The sequence below is a fragment of the Jaculus jaculus genome, chromosome 13 (genome assembly GCF_020740685.1).
Source record: "Jaculus jaculus isolate mJacJac1 chromosome 13, mJacJac1.mat.Y.cur, whole genome shotgun sequence".
Lineage (NCBI taxonomy): Eukaryota > Metazoa > Chordata > Mammalia > Rodentia > Dipodidae > Jaculus > Jaculus jaculus.
In genome coordinates, this window is record NC_059114.1 from 91261867 (window position 1) to 91286036 (window position 24170).

Sequence of the window (24170 nt, forward strand, 5' to 3'; positions counted from 1 at the left end):
CTGCTCCATTTCTCATGGCTGCTTCTGCCCGGGTGACAGCTTTGACCTGAGGTGGGGGACGTGTGTTGTGGGTGACTTCACGGGACGTGGGAGTGATTGTTACCATCTCTTATTTCTTCTCAGCCCATCTCACAGATAAATTGTCCCCTTTTGTGTATTATGGGGTCAGTTTTTTTTTTTTTTATCTGTGGTCTTGGAGGTTTTTTTTTTTTTTTTTTTTTTTTTTTTTTTTCCCTCTGTTAAAAATTGGCTCCCTGATACAAGAGCAGGACCTGTAGAGTTCAACCTGTTAGCTGTGGAGTCTCCCTGGGAGAGTGGGAAGATCTCATAGAACATTTGTGTGTATAACGGTACAGCCCAACTTTAGTCTTTGAATAGATGTAAATATTTTATAACCTATTTGTTAAGATTAAATAATCAACCTGGTTTTTGGAGTAGATCAGAGGTAAAAACAGAGCATACAGAAAGGAATGTAGAATGCATAAAATTTAACATTCTGTGACTAAACATTGCTCTTTAAATAAATAATTTCCCTTGATGACATCATCTTATCATCATAATGCTATCTGTAGAAAATCACTTATATAATCTAATTTCTTTTCTGCTTTTTTAATCTTTGTAAAGTTTTAAAAATTATTTTACTTGCTGAAGTGCTGAATTGCTGTATTTTTACAGACATTAAGAATATAACAATAATAATAACAATATTAGCATAATCTGCTCTTGTTATAATTTGTATTGTTCTCTTCCAGTAATCTTTTTGGTGTGATAATTTACATAAATGCTTTAACTCAACTAGTCTACTGAAATTATATGTTATAAAAATGTGAATTCTTGAAGGGAGCTCAGTGAAAGGGATATGGGAGAAGGGAGAAATGAATGTAATGGGAGGGGACTATGATCGAAATACATAAGGTACTGGTATGAAAATTGACAATAAAAAGTGAAAAAAGAAAATATAACCTCTAAAAGTTATCCATTCAAGGCTAAATGAAAATGTTCTACCTAAATAAAATTGTAGCCATTTTGTTACTTTTCCCTAATCCTTCATCAACATTTAATTGACACATCGATGGTTACATCTTCCTAGTAATCTTCCTAGTGTATGTATTTATACACATAAACACTTAAAAGCTATTTATTCCATAAGATATATTTTTTAAGAAGAACCTTCTCTTAAGTGTGTTTGTATACAGGGAAACCAGAGCGGTTGTGAAACAGTCCCTTCTAAACTGTGAAGTTAGTTCCACATTTGCATTAATGGCATGCTGACTTGTCCCTCATGTTCTCTTGCCTTCCTTTAATCAGAGAGTTTGGATGGAGAGACCCGGAACTGCCTGAAGTGATACAGATGTTGCAACATCAGTTTCCTTCCGTCCAGTCTAACGCTGCAGCCTACTTACAGCACCTCTGCTTTGGAGACAATAAGATTAAGGCTGAGGTAAGAACTGCTTGCATTTTCAGATGAGGGGTACCAGGTTGATAAGCACTTAGACATCATCAGTACTGTTGAACGACAGATGATGTAAGAAACCTGCCGCTGTATCGTCAACATGTAGACCTCTCTTCAAGAATGACACGCAGCAGGGGCTGGAGAAATGGCTTAGTGGTTAAGAAGTTTGCCTGCAAAGCCAAAGGACTCAGGTTTGATTCCCCAGGACCCATGTCAGCCAAATGCACAAGGGGGCACATGCATCTGGAGTTCGTTTGTAGTACCAGGAGGCCCTGGAATGCCCATTCTCTCTCTATCTCCCTCTCTGTATCTCTCTCAAATAAATAAATATACATTAAAAAAAGAATGAGATGCAGAATTTTTCCCATAATTAATTGGCATGTCTTATGCATGTACCTTTCTTTTTTTAAAAGATTTTAACTTTTTAAAAAATTTTTATTAGCATTTTCCATGATTATAAAAAAAATCCCATGTTAATTCCCTTCCCCCCCACTTTCTCCTTTGAAATTCCATTCTCAATCATATTACCTCCCCATCACAATCATTGTACTTACATATATACAATATCAACCTATTAAGTACCCTCCTCCCTTCCTTTCTCTTCCCTTTATGTCTCCTTTTTAACTTCTTCTTTTACATTTGAATGCTAAGCACCAAAGACCAGGTATGCATGGCATCTCTCAGAAGCAGAGTGAGAATTGACATATGACTTGTCCTCCCTTTCCCAGTTCCATCTCTGGGAATCATCTCTGTTCCTGAAAAATAATAACAATAAAATCTCACCACTTGTTATCTCCTCATATTATATGCAGCATAAATTATATCGTGCCCTTCTTGGAGAGCAATGTCATGGGTAGTGTGGTCAGTCAACTGGCTTTATCTTATAGTTAAGCATTGGGGGCTATTTGCAGAGGCTTCTGAGTGATGTAATAAGGATGTAGAAAAGACTCTTGTCTATGTCCGTCATGTAAGTGATGGTGAACATGGTCTGTGCTTTTTTATACTGTCAAGGACACGGTATGTTGTGCTGTGTGTTATTTCTGGAAATTCTCCATGGTCACTGGAAACTCAGAGTGTTTTTACATAAGCAATGAGCGTTTGCATGCAAGCAGCTGAGTAATCAAATTTTTAAAAAAGAATTTATAAACTATACTGAGTCATCTCTACATCATGCAAACAACTGTGAAGATGAGTCCAAATTAGTTAAAGAGTGGAAAGGAATGATTTGAAGATGTGATTATAGTTTATTATAGATTTTGCTTGCTTGCATCAGAGTAGATATAGCCTCACAAAGATTTCATCCTTTTTTTCCTCTTTATCTTACACTGGAACTACAAAGGACTTGGTTTATACTCCTCTTTGTTAGAAAAGTCATATTTATTTATGGCTCTCAGCCAGGTTGGAATTGGTTCCTGAGTTATATTTGAAGTAAGGAGACATTTTGAATTGTTGTAGGTACCCAGTGAGTACAGTCTGAGGACACCACAAAGCATCCTGTAGTGGGCAGGGCAACCCACACAATATACAACTGCCCAGTCTCAAAGTCCAGTATTAACAAAGTTGAGTAAAGGATCCTATCCAATAATGATAAATACATAATGTGAAGAGTACCACCTGTTACAATTACCTAAAACACATTAAAATTACGTGACCTTGTCCCAGTTGGAAATCATCTCAGGAATTCTATGTTTTTGATAGAGAATAAAATAGCCATGAAAAGTGACAGGCAAATTTCATATTAGAGGGTCAGATGCCGTCAGACAATAATGTGAGATGTCCGTCTTAGGGTTTCTTCCAAGGTCTTGAAAGCACTTTAGCCTATTGTCATAAAATTTATTCAGAGGCATTTTAGTACCTCAGCCAAAATGGCTGGATTTCCACCCAAAATTTGATGCCAATGTTGAGATTTCTGACATCACTTACACCTCAGAGCACATGGGAAGGTATGTTACTCACGTGGTGAGGCCCTCAGGAATGAGCAAGGCAACTCTGAAACACCCCAAAGATGGCTGCTGAGGAGTACATTCTCATCTGAAGACAGGGCCCGGTGGGGTGGCTCCCTGCTGCTGACAAGAAGCGCCCAGCTTTCTGCAGACTTACTCAGAGGAGGGGCAGAAAGGAAAGCTGCCAGAAATGGCCTGGGGCATGCTCCGCTCCCTTGTCTAGCAGGCTCTGCACACCTGCCCGCGGGGCCTCTCATCAGCCCTGTGGGCCACAGGTCTTACACTTCTTTGTGGCTCTAGAAGGATTGCCCTCTTTGCCTGGTGGTGGACAGAGGCTGTGCAGCGAAGGAGTGGCCGACACATCCGTCAGCTAGACAGATGCAGATGCCCACTGCTGCCTCTTCCCCTCTCTCGCTTGTCACCTGAAGCAAAGCACTGTCTGCCTCAGACACTGTTCTTATCTTTTAGAAGAGAAACGCTGGGACCTTATTTGTCATCTTTGTGAGATTAAGGTAGTCAATCTATGCAGATAGCTAAGTGGTGGAATCGCTTTCATCCATTCTTTTTGTGTAGGAACATAGATAAGACATTAGAGTTACTATTTCATATGTCACCGTGTGTAACTACATGCAAGTACCCCTACGTGTGTGAGCATGTATTATATGTGTGTGTGTTTATATATGTCTGTGTGCATGTATGTTTATATATGTGTGTGTCTGTATGTGTTTATATATATATGTGTGTGTGTGTGTGCATGTTTTTATATACATATGTGTGTGTGTGTTTATATGCATGTGTGTGTGTGTATTTAAATGTGTGTGTGTTTTCTTTTGTTGTGGGTACCCTTGAGGTTGCCAGTATCACCTCCTTGAGTGGAAGATTATATTATCACTGACACTTCTACTCCCCACCTCGTAGACTCCTGTGACCTATGACTACGGGTCGTCTGGATCCATATCTATCCATCTGTATGTATCTATCTGTATCTGTCCACTGGAATGAGAAGGAAGCGCGGGTGGCGTACTCCCCGGGCATGCCTTGAAACGAAGCTGGGAATGTGAAATGGTAGACCTGCTCCCTGGAGTTGCATGCGGTGGTATATGTATGTATATAAACATATGTGACCATGCACACACACACACGCCCACACACGCATACAAACGCACACTAATGTGTTCATGCTGATAAGGGTCCTGCACAGATGTTTTGTTCCTTCATCCTTATCGAGAGCCCAAGCTGTTAGTAATTGATCCTCTCTTGTTGATGGATGGCTGCTTGTCATGCTTTCATATATAGGTATCGATTTCTGTAATTACCTGTTGTCTAAATACTAATCGTGCAGGCACGAGTCTTTCCAAGTTTACTCAGTCCTCTAGTCTTTCCATTACATTTTATTGAATTGATTTAGCCTTTCAGTCTACATTTCATTATTGGTATTGACTTTGCTCACACAATGGATTGGCCATTGAGCAAAAGGCAAAATTAAATCTCCTATATGTAGAGGGTCATAAATCATACCCACTCACTCCTTATCACAGAGGGTTCTACAGTTCTCATATAACAAAGCCAAGAAATACAGTTTTCATCAAAATGATGTTGGATCTCATAAGTATAAAGTCAAAAACTCACTGTCATGAATCAGCTAGCAAAAGCCTGGCCTCCAGCATCCCCTAAGCACTTATTAGACTAAAGTTTGAGAGTTTCCCCTGCACCTGCCTGCAGTGAGGTGCACCTGAGGAGACAGGGCGGGTCAGGATCACCTTAGTGGAGATTTGCATAGCACAGTAGGACATTTAAAGACACATACTTAAGGTCAGCAAGTTGTCTATCATTCAGAAGCAGACATAGGGAACAAGGGACAGAAGAAAAGCATCTGAAGAATAATCCAGAGTGGTTAGAGGAAGCCAGAGAGAAAGTGAGAGGGTCGCAGAGATCGCCGCAAATGCGGTACATTTCTGCAGCTCATTCTCAAGATGACGGCTGTCTGATATCTAACTGGGCCATGCTTTAATGGGCAGAGGCATGAGTCGTATGGCCAGATGTCAGTAATATTTGAAGATGCCTGCCATCTCTGAAAAACGGCAGGGAATATCATGGTAAGCAGATGTTAATCAGAAGGATTAATCGACACGGAAACTTGCTTACCAGTACGGAATTTGGTGGGGGAGGGTGTCAACACTGATAACTTTTCAGCCTTTTTCATCAACCTTTCTTCATTCTTTCTGGGAGCTTCTCCTTGATGAGAATATTACAAACACCTCACTGATTTGGGCCTAGCACTAAGAGCTTTTATGGGTTATAGGAATTTCAGTTTATGTACATATACTAATCTCTCCTCATGTCTTCATACGCCCATCCTGTCGTGCGCAAGGAGTCAAGCACCCATGTTCACATTAGGAATACGCACATAGGAACACATATATATGTACGGGTTATAGGGATTTCAGCTTATGTACATATACTAATCTCTGCTCAAGTCTTCATCTGCCCAGCCTGTCATAGGCAAGGAGACAAGCACCCATGTTCACATTAGGAATACGCACATAGGAACACATATATATCTACGGGTTATAGGAATTTCAGCTTATGTACATATACTAATCTCTCCTCACGTCTTCATACGCCCATCCTGTCCTAGGCAAGGAGACAGGCACCCATGTCCACATTAGGAATACGCACATAGAAACACATATATATCTACGGTTATAGGGATTTCAGCTTATGTACATATACTAATCTCTCCTCATGTCTTCATCCGCCCATCCTGTCATAGGCAAGGAGACAAGCACCCATGTTCACACCTGCAGAGTCATGCACATTAGGAGCTGTATGTATTTGTATACTGTGTGGTAACATTCATGGCAACATGAGTCCTAGAGTGGAAAAAGTAATGCCATATTTTCTACTGATTGCAAGGGTTTACTTTTAATTTTTAAGTATTTTATTTTATTGGATGTTAATTAGTCAATTACAACAAATGAAAAAATGTGAATTAATTTAATTGAAAGTTAAATATTTAAAGATATAAGTTTATTTAAGCATAGGACTGTTCATTTAGCATTTTTTTTTCCAAAAATGCACTTTGTTATGTGACATGATGGGCAGAATGATAGACTTACGCTCCTTTATTTGGGACACAAATGTCCAGAGACCACCTGTGTTGAAGATATAATTAAGATTTTGACTAGATCACTTCTTGATATATGGAAATTTACTTTATTATTAAATATGTAGCTGAAGTGTTCGAAGATATTACACAGTACACTTAGATCAGTCCGAGAAAAGGATGATTAAAAAAAAAAAAGTCTTGCTTATTTTTCTACCTCAGAAAACCTCTTCACCATTTCTGTATCATTGCAGGTCTTAGACTATATTTTTTATTTTTAAAGAAATGCAGCTTTCAATTCTAGTGAAAATGGAAACATGATTTTAAAAATTATTCTATTTTTATTTATTTATTTGACAGAGAGAAAAAGGGAGAAAGAGAGTGAGAGAGAATGGGCATGCAAGGGCCTCCAGCCACTGCAAACGAACTCCAGACACATGCACCCCTTGTGCATTTGGCTTTTGTGGGTCCTGGAGAATCGAACGTGGGTCCTTTGGCTTTGCAGACAAATGCCTTAACTGCTAAGCCACCACACCAGAAACATAGCTTTGATAGCCCAGTTTGCATTTATAGGGTGATCCCAATGTTTCTAATATATAGAGTCTACCTTGAATGTGTCCATACCTACCAGGCAGGCATGTGGAAAGTAAGCCCAGCCTGAGACTACTTGGGAAATGCTTAAAATCTGGACAGGGAACCTGCTTGCTTCCTGCAATGATGAATTCCCAAGTTTCCAAAAGTCAGATCTTACCAGAAATAGAAAACATACCCACTTACAACTTTTGCTTCTCTTTCCTCCTGTGACAGGGTTTCATTTTCTAGCCTAGGCTAGCTTTGGTCTCCCCTGCAGCATGTACTACCACACCGAGCTATCTGTGTGTGTGTGTGTGTGTGTGTGTGTGTGTGTGTGTGTGTGTGTCTGAGTGTGTGTGTTCACATACACACATAATGTTAACATACTAGTACCATTATATTTCTCCCTACTGGCATTATCTTTCTTTAACTTGAAATTGATTCTTGTGTCTAAAAGTATGCATTCGTTTCCCCTCCCCCATAATTTAGGTTTTATTCAGATGAGTTTAGAACATTTCATATGTTAAAAAAATTGAGACTTGTTCCTGTCTGCTGCATTTAAAGTGCTTCATAATTCCCATTTTATCCTCGTTCTACCTCATATAGTTCACAGAAAGGTAGATGCTATCCATCTTTTCACTTGATTGCCTTTGAATGATTTCTTATATTCCTTCATTGTGAATTGTTCCACATTTTTTTGAAAGGGGCCTGTGTTTACTTGCTGGGTATCAGAAGATAGAAGGCCAATGAGCTGTGGTGAGGGCTGGAGAGCCAGGCTGCCTGCATTCGAACCCTGGCTGTTGTGCCACTAGTTTCATGACATTGAGCAAAAAGCTTGACCTTTCTGAGTGTCAGCCTTCTGGACTGTGCAATGTGGAGACCACGCAGGTGGACTGGAAATGCAGAAAGGAGTGGCGGTTGAGGAATAGGAGTTATTACTAGGATATCTTGCAGAGATTGAACAGGGAAATCTTCCTATGTTGAAATGTGATACCAGTCTTCTGGTTTTATTGACAGAGTATTTGTAAGTATTCGGCTTTACTCACCCACTAACCTTTGGAGATCTGCTGCTTTCAGGAAGGGGCTGCTGAACGCAAGGCGGTTATGCTAAGGAACAGCATTCTAGGACCTGTTTCAAAGGGAATACAGATCTCATTGTGCTTACATGCAATCAGAGAAGGAGGAAGAGGAGGTCTGGATAGTTAGGACTGGGGGCCGCATGTCAATGGAGGTGCTGGCTGTGTGGAGAGCCTGACGGCCCTCACGCATCACATCCACCGTGGATACAAGAGAGGCAGGACGTGGGCCTCCCTGCTAATGCCATGCAGCCCTGACAACTTGAAATGAATGAAGAGGATGGCCTAATACATTTAAAAAAAAATTCCTGGAAGGTAGGTCCTTCACACATGAAGGATGATGGAGGAGCCAGAACTAGAGTTGTGGGCTAGTACCTCAAGCAGAAAAGACCATGAGTCACCCTCAGCACAGGAGACTGTAGGAAGGGACCCTATTGCTAGCAGTCAGGGACAGAATTACAGCTGAGGAGGATAAGTGTGGCTCCACCAGAGCGCATATCAAAGGGGGCAAGTCGGATCCAAAAAGCAGAGACAAAGGTGTCCAGAAATGCCAGGAGCTGGTGATACGCAGTACCGCTTTTCACTTAAAGCAAACTTGTTTGGGGCACGGTGACAGTGTGCAGCTCTCTGTCACTTGTGTCCCTTTCACACTGTACCCTGGTACCCCTAAGCCCACAGATTTCCATATCCTGACCCTTCTGGTCCTTGACCTGAGTTATTCGCAACATTCCTTAGCAACTGGCAAGCTTCCCTGGACTTGACCAGTTCCCTGAGGAGTAAAGAGACCAGGCGCTGACTTAGGCCCTCCTCCTAGTGACAGGGAAGTGCCCTGTACAGTGTGACAGTTCTGTGTATATGAAATTCTATGTCACAAGATTGAGATGCTCTTAGGAAGTGGATGGATGTTAAGAAGTCAGCTGTGGTGAGAGTTAGCCATCCTGTGTCAAGGCAAGACACTGTTTTAAACCACCAGGTGTCAAAGTTCCCTTCGCAAGACAGGCATGAGTCAGAGAGCCTCCTCACCACCTGGCACTTGGGGCAAGACTTGGGAACAGTATTGAAGCAGCCTTGTTCATAAGCTCTGTCAAATTTCTTGGTGGACTGGGTTTGCTAATTTTTTTCTTTATTTTATTTCTTTTCTTGAGTCGTGCTTTCTTCCTCTTTTAGTGTATCTTCTTTTATTTTCCCACCCTCTGAATGGTTTATCATCTTTCCAGTGGTAAATAGCAGAAACAAATGATTTAGATGCTACCTAAACTTCACCAAGGATTTAGCCGTTCTTTTTCTTTAGACTTGGGAGAGGTGGCAGGAAAACCTTTCCACTTCCTGACATCACGTTGGTTCTTGGTGCCCGCTCCCTCTCCCCTCCCTGAGGCCTTGTTCCCAACTGAAAAATATAAAAATCATCGAACCAGGTGAAAACCATCTTGTTTACCTGTGTTCTTTGTGATTCGTCCTTCTAAAGCTTCTCCAAATATTTCTGACACACAGCTCAAGAGAATCTTTTCTCAAAATTCTGATTGAGGCGGTGGCTCAGTAGGCAAGGGCACTTTCTATGCAAGCACGAGGGCCTGAGAGAGATGGCCAGAGCTCAGTCCTTGACGTCAAAAGCCAGGCATCACCTGGAATTCCTGTAACCCGTCTTGCGATAGAGCAGAGAGGGGAGAATGGCTGAGGTTTGCTGGTCAGTCACTCTGACCAAAGATGGCAGCTGCTGTTCCAGTGATAGATTTGATCTCAGGTTACAAACACATGAGTGATAGAGGATGCCCTGTGTTCCCTCTGGCCTCTGCACGTGTACACACCGATTCCACACACCTGTGCACATGCACACACATGCCAAAAAATCCTGATTGAAACATCACAAGAAGGCTCTATATCTTGTTAAATCTACAAAGAAATTACAGTGCACACTTGTGTCTGTGATTCCATTTCACTTCTCTGCTAACCTGTTATTTCTGCAGCCTTTGTTTTCATGAATCCATTCTAAGTAAATAAACTTGGTCTCACTCTTGAGCCCTTGACCACTTTTCCAACCAAATTCACCAATATGATTGTTCCATTTCATACTAAATCTAAAAGTTCAGACCTCCTCTTTCTGGGAGCACTGCAGAATGTAGAATGACTTTGCTATCTGGACTCTGCATAAACTGACTTGGAAATGTTTAATGTCTATAAAGCCAGATACAGTGGGTGTGGAGAACTTCCCTGAGATGAATGAGAGCCTTAATTGACTGTTTTAAGTGTGGGAAAATATATGGCTTAGCCACATTATATTAATTCAATGTCAGATACTAATTGGAAGAAATTACATCTTTGTCCTTCAATTATTCCCTATTAGATACCCTTCATCATTACTGATGTTTTCAAATGTTTCAAGAAAAGCTGTAGGTGATTATGAAATGACTCTTCTGATTTGGATCCCATGCAAACTTCTTACTAAACCCTGAACATAATTGAAAGAACAAGTCTATTTCTCCAAGTGCTCTTCTGAATTATTGTTCTACTTTTACAATCCTTCTTTTAATTAGCTTTCCTCTTGTATAGCAGGTAAGGCTCCAGGAGTAGACGTTAACTCTTCTGTTACCTTCATTCAGTTGTGTGTATAAGATGTTGTCTGCATTCTCTTGCATCTATACAGGTTGTCTTTAAGCTTCAAGACTTTTTCCATTAATCTCATGATTAAAATGCATTTTCCCTATTAACAGTGTTAGGGAAGGAAACAAGATTCCCAGAGCAGCTCACAGACACCTTCCTAAGCAAAGTTGTTCCCTGAGGAGTTGGCACTAACTCCTCCCTATTCTAGGAGACACTCATTTCCCTGCTCTTTATCAATGGGAGGATTGTTTCGAGACAATTGCGTTCCTGTGATAAGGCTTAATTTACAAACTAGGCTTAGTAAAGATTAGTAATAACTCACAATTAAGTCGAGCATTGAAATATATATATATATATAGTATAGTAAAGTGAGGGGAAGGTGTCTCAGTGTTTCATCATATCTCCCCGTTCTGTACTTGCTCGTTGCGGAGCACAGGTAGCTGGGGAGAGTAAGCCCCCCACGCAGGGTGCTCCATGCTGGGAGTTAGATCCCAGGAGAAAGAGCTGTTGATGGAGGAGTCAGGCTCAGTGCTGAACACTCCTCATCAGAGGTCTTTCAGTGAAGATCTACGTGAACGATGTCCCCCGACTGTTTTCTCTGTCCACTGATAACCAAACCACAGGATCACTCCAGCTTTTATTAGAAAGAGAGAGGGAGAGGGAGGAAGAGAAAGGGAGAGGGAGAGAGAAAGAGTTAGAGGAAAAGAAAGGGAGAGACCAGTTGCCTGACAGCTTTTTTACTGCCAGTGGCTTCTCAGAGGTGCCTGACGACGGGAGGGGTGGTGGCGTTCCCACATGAAGCACTCTGGTCTGGTGTGGTCATTCTAGCTGCTGCTTCCAGGCTTGAGCTTATTCTCAAACATTACCTCTCACCAAGGCCTTGGCAAGCCTGTTACCACGCCTACTGGATACCCTCGTCTCTTTCTATCAAAAACCAGTCATGCCACCCATTTTTAGAACATTTTTCAAACCCTAAATCACTCCAGAAGTGGTAAGGCTGTCTCTCAGCACCGCTGCTCATTACTCGGTCAGGCTGCTGAATCCAGCTGCCGAACAGTGTCTTCTCTCCATTCCTCCTGCACACATATTTATGAAATCTAGACCTCACACCTTGCTGAGCATGCCAAGATGGTGCCAAGGCCCTTGCCACCAAGATTGATATTGAAGGGAAACATGATTCTACAATCCCATACACCACATGCCCCATGTGATTGGTGTTTGTTGCCTAAACTTCTTCCTGAATCTTCCACGTGTTACACAGCTACAAATACCATGCAGGGAGGTGTGCAAGGTTGGATTGGTACATAGACTCCAACCACTTTGCAGAGATGGTCTAAGCAAATGTGGAGAAGTTGAAAGGGGTGGAGATGATTCTGTGATGGTTCTGTGATTCTGCTGTCCAGACCATTCTGATCTGAGATTACATAACTTTATGTGGCTATAATAGGAAGTATTTCATTGGAAAATGTCCATGGTCCCTTCATTCTGGGTGAATTGAAACACTCTATGGTTTAGAAATTATAATCCAAGAGAACAACTTTCTCCCATAACTGAAAAACTGGAGAAACACCTCAGTCCTTGGGAGTCTTCCTGTAAAACATCTTTCTAGACAAAGAATGCAGTAATGAATAGAGAAATGATTAAGTAAGCTTTTAATGGAACAGAAGTAAAAAAGTAATGTGCACCCCAAAGACACAGTGGCAGGCTACCCTAAGAACAGAGTAGCAGTGAGAAAGCATGGCTTTGTTATTTTTATGGGAAGTTTGTGTTTATACCCCTGAAGTGGTTGGCCTATTTATGAGGTTAGTGACCCTTTTATATCCTCCTAGATCATGGAATTGTCTATCTTTCTTTTAGACTATTTCTTCCCATGATCCTCTTGTGAAAGGTCACAGGAAGGTTAGAACTGCAATGTTAGTGATACCGTAAACAAGCTGAGTGCGTTTGAAAGCTCCATTTTTCCAGTGTGCGCAGCCATGGCTTTGAACCGCTGCCCCACCCCATTCTCCACCCTCATTTCTGATGTACCCCAAGAATCCACCTGGCAGGTTCCGGATGTTTAACCACACAAGGGGTTTATAGTTGTCATGGCATTCAGATACAGCGTCCTTAGTTACCTCATGACATTCGAACTCCTTGTCGAGCCAATCTCACCCCCATTGTTATAATCCAACCAGAAATGACTCAAAGGTTTACTACGCAAATAAAATATAATGTATAAAAATATGAGGGCTCCAGAGATGACTCAATGGTTGGGGAATTTGCCTTCAGAATCTAACAACCCTAGTTCGATTACCATGTGCCCACATAAAGCTCAGTGAGTGGCACATGCATCTGGAGTCCATTTGCAGGCAGGAGGCCCTGGTCTGCCCATTCTCTGCCTCTCTTCTAGTTCTCTTTCTGATTGCAAACAAATAAATAAAAATATTTATCATTTTAAAAAAGTATGAAAACCAGTGAGAGTTTGCCAATATTTATTGGAGCAAAGACATGATGGATGGGCTTGTCTCTTGATAGAATGTTCTCTTCAAGGAGAAATACAAACTCCGTTGTTCTCATCTGTTGTTACTAGAATTGTCCCAAGGGCCATAGACAGTAACCTGGAATCTTAGGAGCAAAAAAGTAAAAAAATCTGAGTATCTTTCTAGTAAATGTCACCATAGGATCAAGTAAAAAAAACTATAAGCTAGGATATTGAAAAAAAAATGATGCCAGAACTGGTATTCATCAATGAACATCAGAGCTTATGTCACACAAGAATAAAGCCACAAGGAGCAGCTGTGAATCCTAATGCTCTTGCCTGTGAACCAGGACCCAAGTAGAAGCCATAATGTGGGAGGCTCACCGCAACAGGCAGCACTGCCTCCGCTGTGTCTAACCCGGCCATGGCCACTGAGGAGAGCCCGTTACCTGTGTAGTCACAACTTAAATCAAATAGGACCAAGTGTTTCTTCTGAATAAAGCAATAGTTGGTGTGGCGATATGGAGAGCTCCATTTGAACGAACAGTGGAATTACTTTATGTTACAATTAGCTAAAGATGTCCAAAGGGAAGCTAAGGCATGTTTGCTTGACCTAACAGAAGCAGGGCTTGTAGATTCTGTGTGAGGCTGATGTGAAGTTTTTAGTCTTGAGAAAATGAGGGGGAGGCCATGGAACGAGACTAGACAAGAATGTGACAAGGCAGCCTAGTATAGATTAGATTGAAGGGAGGTACTTGTACAGTCATTAAAGAAGGAAATGGAAGCCGGGTGTGGAGGCTGAGGTAGGAGAATTGCTATGAGTTCGAGGCCAGCCTGAGACTATAGATAGTGAATGCCAGGTCAACCTGGGCTAGAGCGAGACCTCAAAATAAATAAAGAAATAAATAAATTAATGGAAAATCATTTGATCAGAAGACAGTGGAAATGGGTTTCACTAATTTCCTATTGGTGCTGTGATAAATTATCATAAAAATATGACTGACAATGGACACAAATTTACTTACCATTCTGGAAGTCTGTCTGGGCTAAAGTTAAGGGATCAGGAAGGCCGTCCCTTCAGGAGGCTGTAAGGGAAGCTGTTCCCTTGGCTGTCATCTTTTCTCTGACCCTTCCAGCTGCTAGAAGCGGCCCATTTTCCTTGATGACTCGTGCCATCTCTCTTCAGGTGTGCAGTTCATTACTGCCACCTCAGTTCCCACAACTGCTTTTCTTCTTCCTTCTTCCGAGGAGTCACATGACTCCACTGGGGGTAGGGACACCTAGATGTCTAGATATTTTCCCCATTTCAAAGTTCTTTAACTTAATCATACTGGAAAGTCCCTTTTGCTTTCTTTTTATTTTTTTAAAACAATTTGTGATCAGAAAGAGAAAGAGAGGGAGAAACAGAAACAGAATGAGAGAAACAGTGACATACACATAGAATGGATATGCCAGGATCTCTTGCTACTACAAACAAACTTTTGACACATGTGCCACTTTGTAAATCTGGCTTTAGGTGGGTATTGGGGAATCAAGCAAACACCTTAACTGCTGAGCAACCTTTCCTGATGTATTCACAGATTTTAGGAATTAGGATGTGAGTAACTTGGAGGAAGGAGAACCACATGAGATCTTGTCCACTGGCAAAAAGAATTCAGATACCTTAATGAAGAAAAATAAGAATTAATAGTCTTCCCTCCACTACAAACAAACAACAATAACAAAAAAGCTACCTGAAGGTGGGTGTGGTACACACACCTTTAATCCCAGCACTCAGGAGGCAGAGGTAGGAGGATTGCTGTGAGTTCAAGACCACCCTGAGACTGCATAGTGAATTCCAGGTCAGCCTGAGCTAGAGTGAGACCCTAACTTGAAAAACCAAACAAACAAACAAAAACAGCCACCTGACAGAGGCTCAGAAAGAAATGAAACACAGCTGGAGGCAAACTTTGATTTATTCATACGGTACAAGGAGCAAATCGATAGGGACAAGCAGGAGCATTCAGGTGACCCTGTATTTGCAGGACAACTGGTTACCTTCCTATCACTCCCTGAAGGAAAGGTGACATTATACATGAAGTCACTTTTATGGCAATTAGTGTAAAAGCTCCATTATATGAGATAAATCGTATAATTATATTTGGTTGTTATACCAAAGAATTGTGAGTTTCTACAAAGGTAAAATAGAAATGCAGTTCTTTAAAATGAAGGTGTTTCTGGAGCTTGGGGGTGTGAGGGAGACTCAGTCAGTAAAGTGCTTGTGATGCAAGCGTGAGGCCCCCGTTTCATTTCCCAGCCCCTGTGTAAAAGCAGCATACCCTTGCGGTCCTAGCCCTGGGTATGTGGTGAGCAGAGCATCCCTGGGATGTGTGTGCTAGTGAATCTAGTGGGGAGCATCCAATGAGAGACTTTGTCTCAAAAGGTGAGCTGGAGGGCTGGAGAGATGGCTTAGCGGTTAAGCCCTTGCCTGTGAAGCCTAAGGACCCCGGTTCGAGGCTCGGTTCCCCAGGTCCCACGTTAGCCAGATGCACAAGGGGGCGCATGCGTCTGGAGTTCGTTTGCAGAGGCTGGAAGCCCTGGCGTGCCCATTCTCTCTCTCTCCCTCTATCTGTCTTTCTCTCTGTGTCTGTTGCTCTCAAATAAATAAATAAATAAATAAATTTTTTTTTAAAAAAAGGTGAGCTGGAGAATGGATGAGCAGGACACCTGACACTGGCCTCTGCTCTCCACATACAAGCACACATGCACATGCACATGTCCCACATATGCTCATAGCAAAAAAGGAGAAAGGGAGGTTTTTCATAGCCAACTGGCCACAGTGTATTGATACACAAGGGAAGGGCCGTGTTCAAAGCACAGCAGCACAAGGCAGCTATGCACACTAAGGGAGGGCGTTTCACTGGCCAAGATCCATCAATCTAGAAATCATAACAACACACACTTCCTCCTTGGCAGCATCTCTGTTGATGAAAGAGGTAGAAAACACTGACCCCCAGCTGCTCCCTCCCCCAGCTGCCCCCCCCAACAGCTGCCCCCCACAGCTGTCCCCCCACAGCTGCCCCCTCCCATAGCCCTCCTCTACACGGAACAACCTGTCTGAGCAGATTAATCCACTTCCCTGGCTCTGCTTCACAGGTGAGTAAGGTCTGATAGGTGGAACTCGCTGTGGTTCCAAGAGCCTCCACTGGAATCCAAGCCAATACAGAGGCTCAACAGGCAGCGAGAATTTACAGGACTCTCATGCTTCTGGAAGCTTCCTTTTGATTTTTCAATTCATTTCTGAGAAAAATCCAATCCTAATTTGCTTTTGGCCTAAGAGACCATACAATATGTTTGAATGATTTTCACACAAGGATATATTAAGTCCCTTTACCCAGAGCCAGAACTTCTGTGAATGGACCCAAATGTATTAACAATAAAAAATATTCCTTGGGCTAGAGAGATGGCTTAGTGGTAAAGTGCTTGCCTGTGAAGCCTAAGGACCTCGGTTCGAGGCTCGATTCCCCAGGACCCATGTTAGCCAGATGCACAAGGGGGTCCATGCGTCTGGAGTTCGTTTGCAGTGGCTGAAGGCCCTGGTGTGCCATTCTCTCTTTCTCTCTCTCTCTCTCTCTCTCTCTCTCTCTCTCTCTCTCTCTCTCTCTGTCTCTCTTTCTCTCTCTGTCACTCTCAAATAAATAAATAAAATTTTAAAAAAATATTCCAATGTTTATCTCTGATGATATCATGATTATTTGGCTTTATAGAAAAGGCTGACAGAACAGAAATAATCTGACTTGGTTGATAAGCTGTGGCTGGCTGGTCAATTGTATAGAAGCATGTAGAACCCACTAGGAAAACTTGAAGAATTCAAACTATGTCTCAATGGAGGAAAAATTAAGAAGAATGTAGCGAATAAGAAGCATAGTAACTAACCAATTCCTTGGGTTCTATAAAAATTATAGTGCATACATGGGAGGACTAAGACCCCTAGAGGAAGAGAAAAGAAAGGAAAAGGAAAAGAAAGACAAAAGAGAGGGAAAAAGAAGTGAGGAAGAGGTACAGGAACCAAAGAAGGTAAGGAGGTAGGAAGATAATCTTTGCAGATGGTTCTGACCATAAGAAGATCTTAAGATACTCAGTGGATAAAAGCATCAGTCACATGCCTAAAATCCACAAGTTCCTTTACCTGAACAGCCACAAGTATCCAAAGATATTGGAGAAAACTGGAAAAAAGTCCAGCAAGGGCAGCAGGGTGATAGCTTTAAAGGTTTATAAATGTACACAATGTCTATATCTGTCTATCATCTGTCTATCTATCTATCTGGTCATATCTCTATAAATACTCATTGTCTTAGCACTAGAGCACATAAGCATGATATACATACATACATACATACATACATACATACATACATACATACGTACATACATACATACATATGTAATACATACTTCCCATTGGCCATTTGCTTTATGAAAGGTGGTTTATGGAGCTAGAGAGATGGCTCAATGATTAAGGTGCTTGCTTCCAAAGTCTGATGGTCCAGGTTCAATTCCCTAGTACCCATGTAAAGCCAGATGTACAAAGTGGTACAAGTTTCTAAAGTTCATTTGTAGAGGCTAGAGGCCCTGGCATAGCCCCAGGCTATGAGCCTTCTTCAGAACCATAGCTTTCCTGCAGTCACAAACAAGCAGTGAAGGGCTGCGTTGAAGGCTACCTCCTCCTCTAAGGAAAAGCTAAAGGCACCAGACAAAAGACAGGTGCCAGTCACCAGAGGACTTTCCCGAAGTGGCCATATGCATTTGCACTGGTTATCTGCAGAGACAGTATAGTGAACTCGATAGTTATGGACTGAGAAAACTGCCTTCTTAGGAAGACATTGCATCATTAGTTATTATTTGACGAGAGAGTCTTTGACCTTGGGAGGTGGTCAGTGTATCGGCCATTAAGTTAAGAAAGTGAGCAAAGTAATGATTGCCCGCCCTTGTCCACCTTCATCTAGACCAGATGTTGATATTGCCTTGGCTCTCTCAGACTTACGTGGCCATGTCATTTGGAGGTGTAGCTCAGCTGGCCACCAAATAAATTCCAAGTTACAGCAGCATAAGCACATTCAAGGTCATCGCCATGGAAACATGAACTTAGGCAGAACAGGTAGACACAGCAGCCTCTTGTCCATGACTGCACTGATAGAAGCCATTTCTAAGACTGGAGAAATGGTGTGGCGGGAAAAGTGCTTGCTGTACAAACCCAACAACCAGAGTGGGGATCCGCAGAGCCGATCTCACAAGAGCGTCTGTAATCCTATGTCAAAGCGGGGATGCGGGACAGGAGAATGTCAAAGCTTGCGCACCAGCTAGCCTGGCACGTACAGTGGCCAATGGCAACAGAGACCTTGTTCCAACACAAGGTAGACAGTGAGAAGCAGCACGCACGGCTGTCCTAGGAGCTCCCATGTGCACACGTACACATTCACACACATTCATACACATGCACACACACACACACACAATTAATGCTTTCAGCTTATTGTTGAGCACAGGCCATCACAAATGAGTATTCTCATGAATGCATGCCCAGACTGTAGATCATGTGGCTAGATATTGGCTTCCTACTGCTGCTATAACAAATAACTTCATCCTCTCATAGCTCTGGAGCTCCTGAGTACAAAACCGGTCTATCTGGGCTAAAACCCAAGGGTCGAAGAGGATTGTGTTGCTTTGTGGAAGTTTTAAGGTAGCATCCATTTACTTTAATTTTCTCAGCTTCCTGTGGTTTCCTTTACTCACTGTCACACACCCCTCAGTCTTCCAAGCCAGCCATCTCTGGGTGAAGGCATCCCCACAGTGTCCTCTTATTATTAAAAGAAGACCTGTGATTCCATTGGGTTCCTCAATGCAATGTAGTGTAAATCTTTCAGGTCATCTGATTAGCAGCTTCATTCTGTCTGTGGCCTGAATCCTCCACTGCATGTGAACATACATACATACATACATGCACATATATATATATTTTTTCCCTCAGCTTCCAGAAATTAGGACATGAAATTTTTATGGAGTTGGGGGTGGGGGACAGTTCATTTGATCAGAAGTCTTTCTCTCAGGAAGTAGGAAGCCTAGGAATCTGCTCCAATCACAAAAGGAAGCTGATGCTCCTGTCTCTGTGTAGCGTCTCCCTCAGATGAGGTTTTGGATGCCTTGCCTCCAACAGTACTGTCCCTTGACTTAGTGGATTGGGTGTTCTGTATCAAGACACTCCTTGGTGACCACATGGTCTTGAAAATAGATAAATGCATTGGTCATATTTGAGAAAGCTGCAATTTTCAATATTTCAGTGTGAATCACTGAATCATAAATGCCACACAGTTTTTCACATTATATCTCAGAAAATTCAAAACTTACATGTTCTTCTTTTTGTGGATCTTTTAGGCTTCAGATTTAGGCTTTAGATTTAAATATTCTTCAACAAATGCCCTAAGAAATGAGCCAAAAGATTGGAATTTGTTTTGCAATTCAAAATTCTTCTATTTTAATGTCTTCTGCGTGGAAGAGTGACAGCAAAAATGTGAATGTTTTGAGTTATTAATAATCTCCCCATTGTTCTGACTTTTATCTGTCTCTTTTTTATTAGGCTTGTGTGCACAGCCTAATAACCTGTGTTCGATTACCCAGTACCCACATAAAACCAGATGTGTAAAGTGGCACATGCATCTGAAGTCTGTTTACAGCAGCTGATGGCCCTGGTGTGCTCATTCTCGCTGTCTATCTCACTCTTCTTGCAAAGAAATAACAAATAAAAATATTAAAAAAAACATAAACCTAGTCACATATGCAACATTCTGTTAAACATGTAATTAGAAAATAAATAAAAGAAAATTGGTTTAAACAAAAACTGGGATTAAAATATTAAACGTTTTGAAGAGTACTACTAGTAAGCTATATCAAGAGATAATGTCTGGACAGTATAATCAAAGCATTTTATTATTTTTATAATATAGTTTTGTGAACATCTAATCTGCCTAACTCAGAACTAAATGTCTTTTAATTGCAGTTATCAACTTAAGATGATAGTCATTTTCTCAACCTCCATAGCTGTATTACTTATTGGAAAGAGGCAAATCTCCAAGACAGATCTTTGACTCCACAAGTGATAGGCTACAGGAACAAAGAATATTAGTGCTACTAATTTAAACCAGAATGAAATTAAGAGCCGGGTGGTGCACACTGAGGAGACGAAGACATAGATCTTCATTGTTCTTACATGTACATGTATGTTCTCTCTACCTAGATACATGTGCTCACTGTATTCTGATATATACTCAACATACATTTATGGACATGGGTATACATTATACATAACATTTTTGAATGTACATAGAACTAAAGGAATGTCTAATTAAGTGCTGTTTTCTTTAAAGTGACTGGGAAAGTTACTAGGCACCAGAACTACTGCTGCAGACTTTCATGTGACAACTAGATGACATCTTCTCCTTCTCTAAAGGATGATAATTAGTGTCAAGATGTACCACCAAAGCAGGCCTGATAAGATTAGTGCATTTTATTTCTATTTCAAAGGCCACAGATGCACCAAACAAGTATATTTTCTTATTGTGCTAAAATGCAATGTCAGATAAATGCTGTGCTTGGCTTGACAGACACAGTGAAGAGCATATAATTCTGACTCAGCATAGCAGCACCATCAGAAGTGCCTATTTCAAGATGCCAAGCTGCAGACAGATTTTCCTGATCACAGTTTTCTTTGTGTTCAAGGGGAACAGGAGAAAACAAGGATGACATGCTGTGGTGCATGGATTCCTAGTAGAGCTAGCGAGCCACAGTGGTTGAGGCTGGCCGGCTTCTGGGAGGAGCTCTATGACGCTCTGGGTGGCTGGTACTCTGGGCTCCCTCGTTCTCAGCTCAGGGGTCCCCTGAAGGCTTGCGCTCTGAGTCCAGGGCCTGAGCTCAGGGAGCGAGCACCGCAGCAAAGTGCTGTACCTCCTGGAGCCCAGAAAACAGCACCAGCAGAATTTAAAGAACAGAGTTTGCACAAACAGTTGAGAGGTGTGAACAACCCTGCATTCATGCTATAATATTTATAAACCCTGGATGTCAAGGAAAAGGGGAATTTAGTTTCTATGATATACATTACACAGTCCGTCCTTGGAACCATCTCTCGCTTTGGTTCTCTTGCCTCTGATGCCATGACTGCCATTGTTTCCATTCTTCTGCTGATAAGACATTTATTTGTGGGGCCCCACATCCTACACCCACCAATGCTGCCTGATTGCTCTGGTTTTCAGGGTCTTTCTAGTACTGCACACACTTCCAGCACCCATCCCTGCACACACTCCTAGCAAATGGCACACCATCTCTGTGCTCCCCCGCAGATGAAGAAACAGGACTGATGGCCAAAGCATTGGGCTGCAAACACTAGTCTCATGAGGTCTGTGTTTTCCCTTGAAATTTTCCTCAAGTCTTGTATTCAGCTCCATAATGCATCCAGCTCTGAGTACAACCCCTTCCCAATCTTCAACGAAACTTAAAGGCCAAGAAGATGTCCCATTGCCTAACACTCACGCCAAGCATTTCTTCCAACCCTACTCCATGGGTGGGCCTGCACCCCGGCAATTTTAGAGCTCAGCTGCGCACTACACTGTTGAGACTTCTAAGAAGTTAGCACAGTTGTGATTCTTTGGAAGAAACAATCCCACCCCATTTGCTAAGGAGCCTGATGCTCTTCCAAAGAGCTTTTCTGTACCAATTTCTCTTGTCATTAAACCATGAAATCTTCAAAATTTTGGCCAATGCTTAATAAACATTCTTTTATCCACCAGAATTTAGTCCCTTGGGTATTGGCTATCTGCAAGTAAAGATAGATCTTCAGAACAAATAAGATCCTTCAAAATCTAAAACAAAAAGAAAAGGTAAATATATGTTTCTAATAATATGTATCATACAAAAAGACAATTTCAATCATATATTCATGCAACAGACAAATTTTATATTATGTACATTTTTGGTAGGCTTAATGAACATCTTACTTTGAACATCTTACTTGGAGTGATGTGTTTAAAGTTATGTAATTTTGAAATAAAGTAAATGTGAAGAGAAGTGTTCTCTATGCATATCTCCCTTTAGTGGCTTTTATTTTAATATTTATCATTTGTTATAACCGTGGACTATCTGAGACACAAGCAATGTCTCTATTGTATTTTTGAAAGGTTTTTCCATTTTGCATGAACAAGGGAATAGCAAATTTTTAAATAGGTGCTTTTGTAATGTCAAGCAAAATGAATTTAAATGAGAGGCTGCATCTTTCATAAATGCTTTGCAAACTGTCAGTCAACTAAAAGCTATTGTTGTGATGATTATCAACATATATTTATTAAAAATGAAAGGCCGAACATCACAGTCACATTCACTGACGATTCCCTTCTTTGGGCCAGATCTCATATTTATGGTCCTACCTGCCGAGCAGATCCAGAATGTGACCACATGTTCGCTTGTCTTCTAGTCAATCAGACAGAAAGCTTCCATGGTTCTCACCAGGACAGGCTCTGTGGCCCTTGCGGGTGTTACCTGTGTTTTGCAAAGCAAGTTCTGAAGCCTTGAAACTAGAGCGATGGGGCTGCTCTGATTCCTTCAGAGGAGAGCAAACAGCCAAAGCCTGCGCGAAGCCCTTCGATCTAGCCCTACAGACTTGTACCACTGCCTCTTCTCCCCTCCACTCCCCCTCCCTCAGCCCGCGCGGTAGCCCCCGGCCTCCTGCCTCCTCCCAGAGATGCTCATGGATTCTCTCCTCAAGCGCCCTCTCTCCCAGCCATGGCACGCCGGCACTGCCAGGTGTCTTTCTCCACTTACAGTTCTTAGAACCCAAAGGGCACACACAGTTGGCCTGATTTCTGTAAAGGCAAGAATACAAAATGATAACTAGAAAATTGACCATCTCCTTTGAGGTAAAGTTGACTCTGGTATTCACTCTTGAAAGTTCACTCATAATTTCTTCTTTGCTACTTTTCTAAAATATCTGATCCTGCATAGGTATGTTTGGTCCTCAAAGGAGAGCCTTGGCCACCTCATCCCACTCTCCTCACCTTAATCTAATGGTAAGAGAGACACATTTGTAAAATGAGCAGCTGCCTAAAAGTTTCAGAAATGAAAGGCTTTAGAGATATTCGTGAGCTTATCTGCAATGATTTCATAATTTCAGGTGACTCAGTTGCACACCTATCTTATGGAGTTGTGAAATGTAGGTGACCGCACCTGAGGAACTCTGCTAGATGTTGAACCACCTGTGAATTTCCATTTGCTATATGTGGGCATGAGGGCATCTTTTCCACATGAAGAAATGAAATACTATGCCAGTACTTATTTATCTAAAGACATAAATGCATTTATGTCTTTAGATAAATATGTATCCTCAAGGGAGATGGCTAATAAATTATTGTTTATAATAAGCCCTGGGCTCTGCTGGCTGCCTCAGTTCCCCCAGCTCTAAAATAAAGCATTATGTTTTGCTCCTCAAACTCATGGCCAGTAAGCTTCCCAGTTTGTTTATATGACATCAGTCCTTTCCTCTGTGAGTTCTGGCTTCTGTCCACCGTAGGTCCTCCCAGTAACATATGTAATCCATTCATAGGTCTTCCTAGCCCTTTTCTGCTTTGTTTCTTGTTTTACTTTTTAATCCATCTGAAACTTGCTGTGAGCCAATGGGAAGAAATCAAATGTCATCCTTCCTGTCTTGAATAAGACTGTTTTCATTCATTCAAGGAATTGAAAGCCTGTTATTTTATGACCACATCCTAAAATGCTTTGAGCATGTAGGTCTTTTTCATTTTCCTTTTTCACTCTCTAATTGCTGTCCATTGATGTTTTTGGCCCATTATATTATTCTACTTATTAGTGTTTTAGAATGTGCCCATCCTTCCATAGTTCTTTATTTTTCTTATGTCCTTCCTCTCTCTTAAGTCTCCTACAT

General features: G+C 41.7%; 1 protein-coding gene across 4 annotated transcripts in view; it reads left to right on the forward strand.

Annotated features, from left to right (window-relative positions):
- Ctnnd2 (catenin delta 2) overlaps positions 1-24170 on the forward strand; it is a 954874-nt gene that overhangs the window by 696462 nt on the left and 234242 nt on the right. For all 4 annotated transcript variants that reach the window (XM_045132307.1, XM_045132308.1, XM_012947488.2 and 1 more), the window contains one exon: positions 1309-1441. In XM_045132307.1, coding sequence (XP_044988242.1) covers positions 1309-1441 — 133 coding nt within the window. The remainder of the gene's footprint in view (positions 1-1308; positions 1442-24170) is intronic.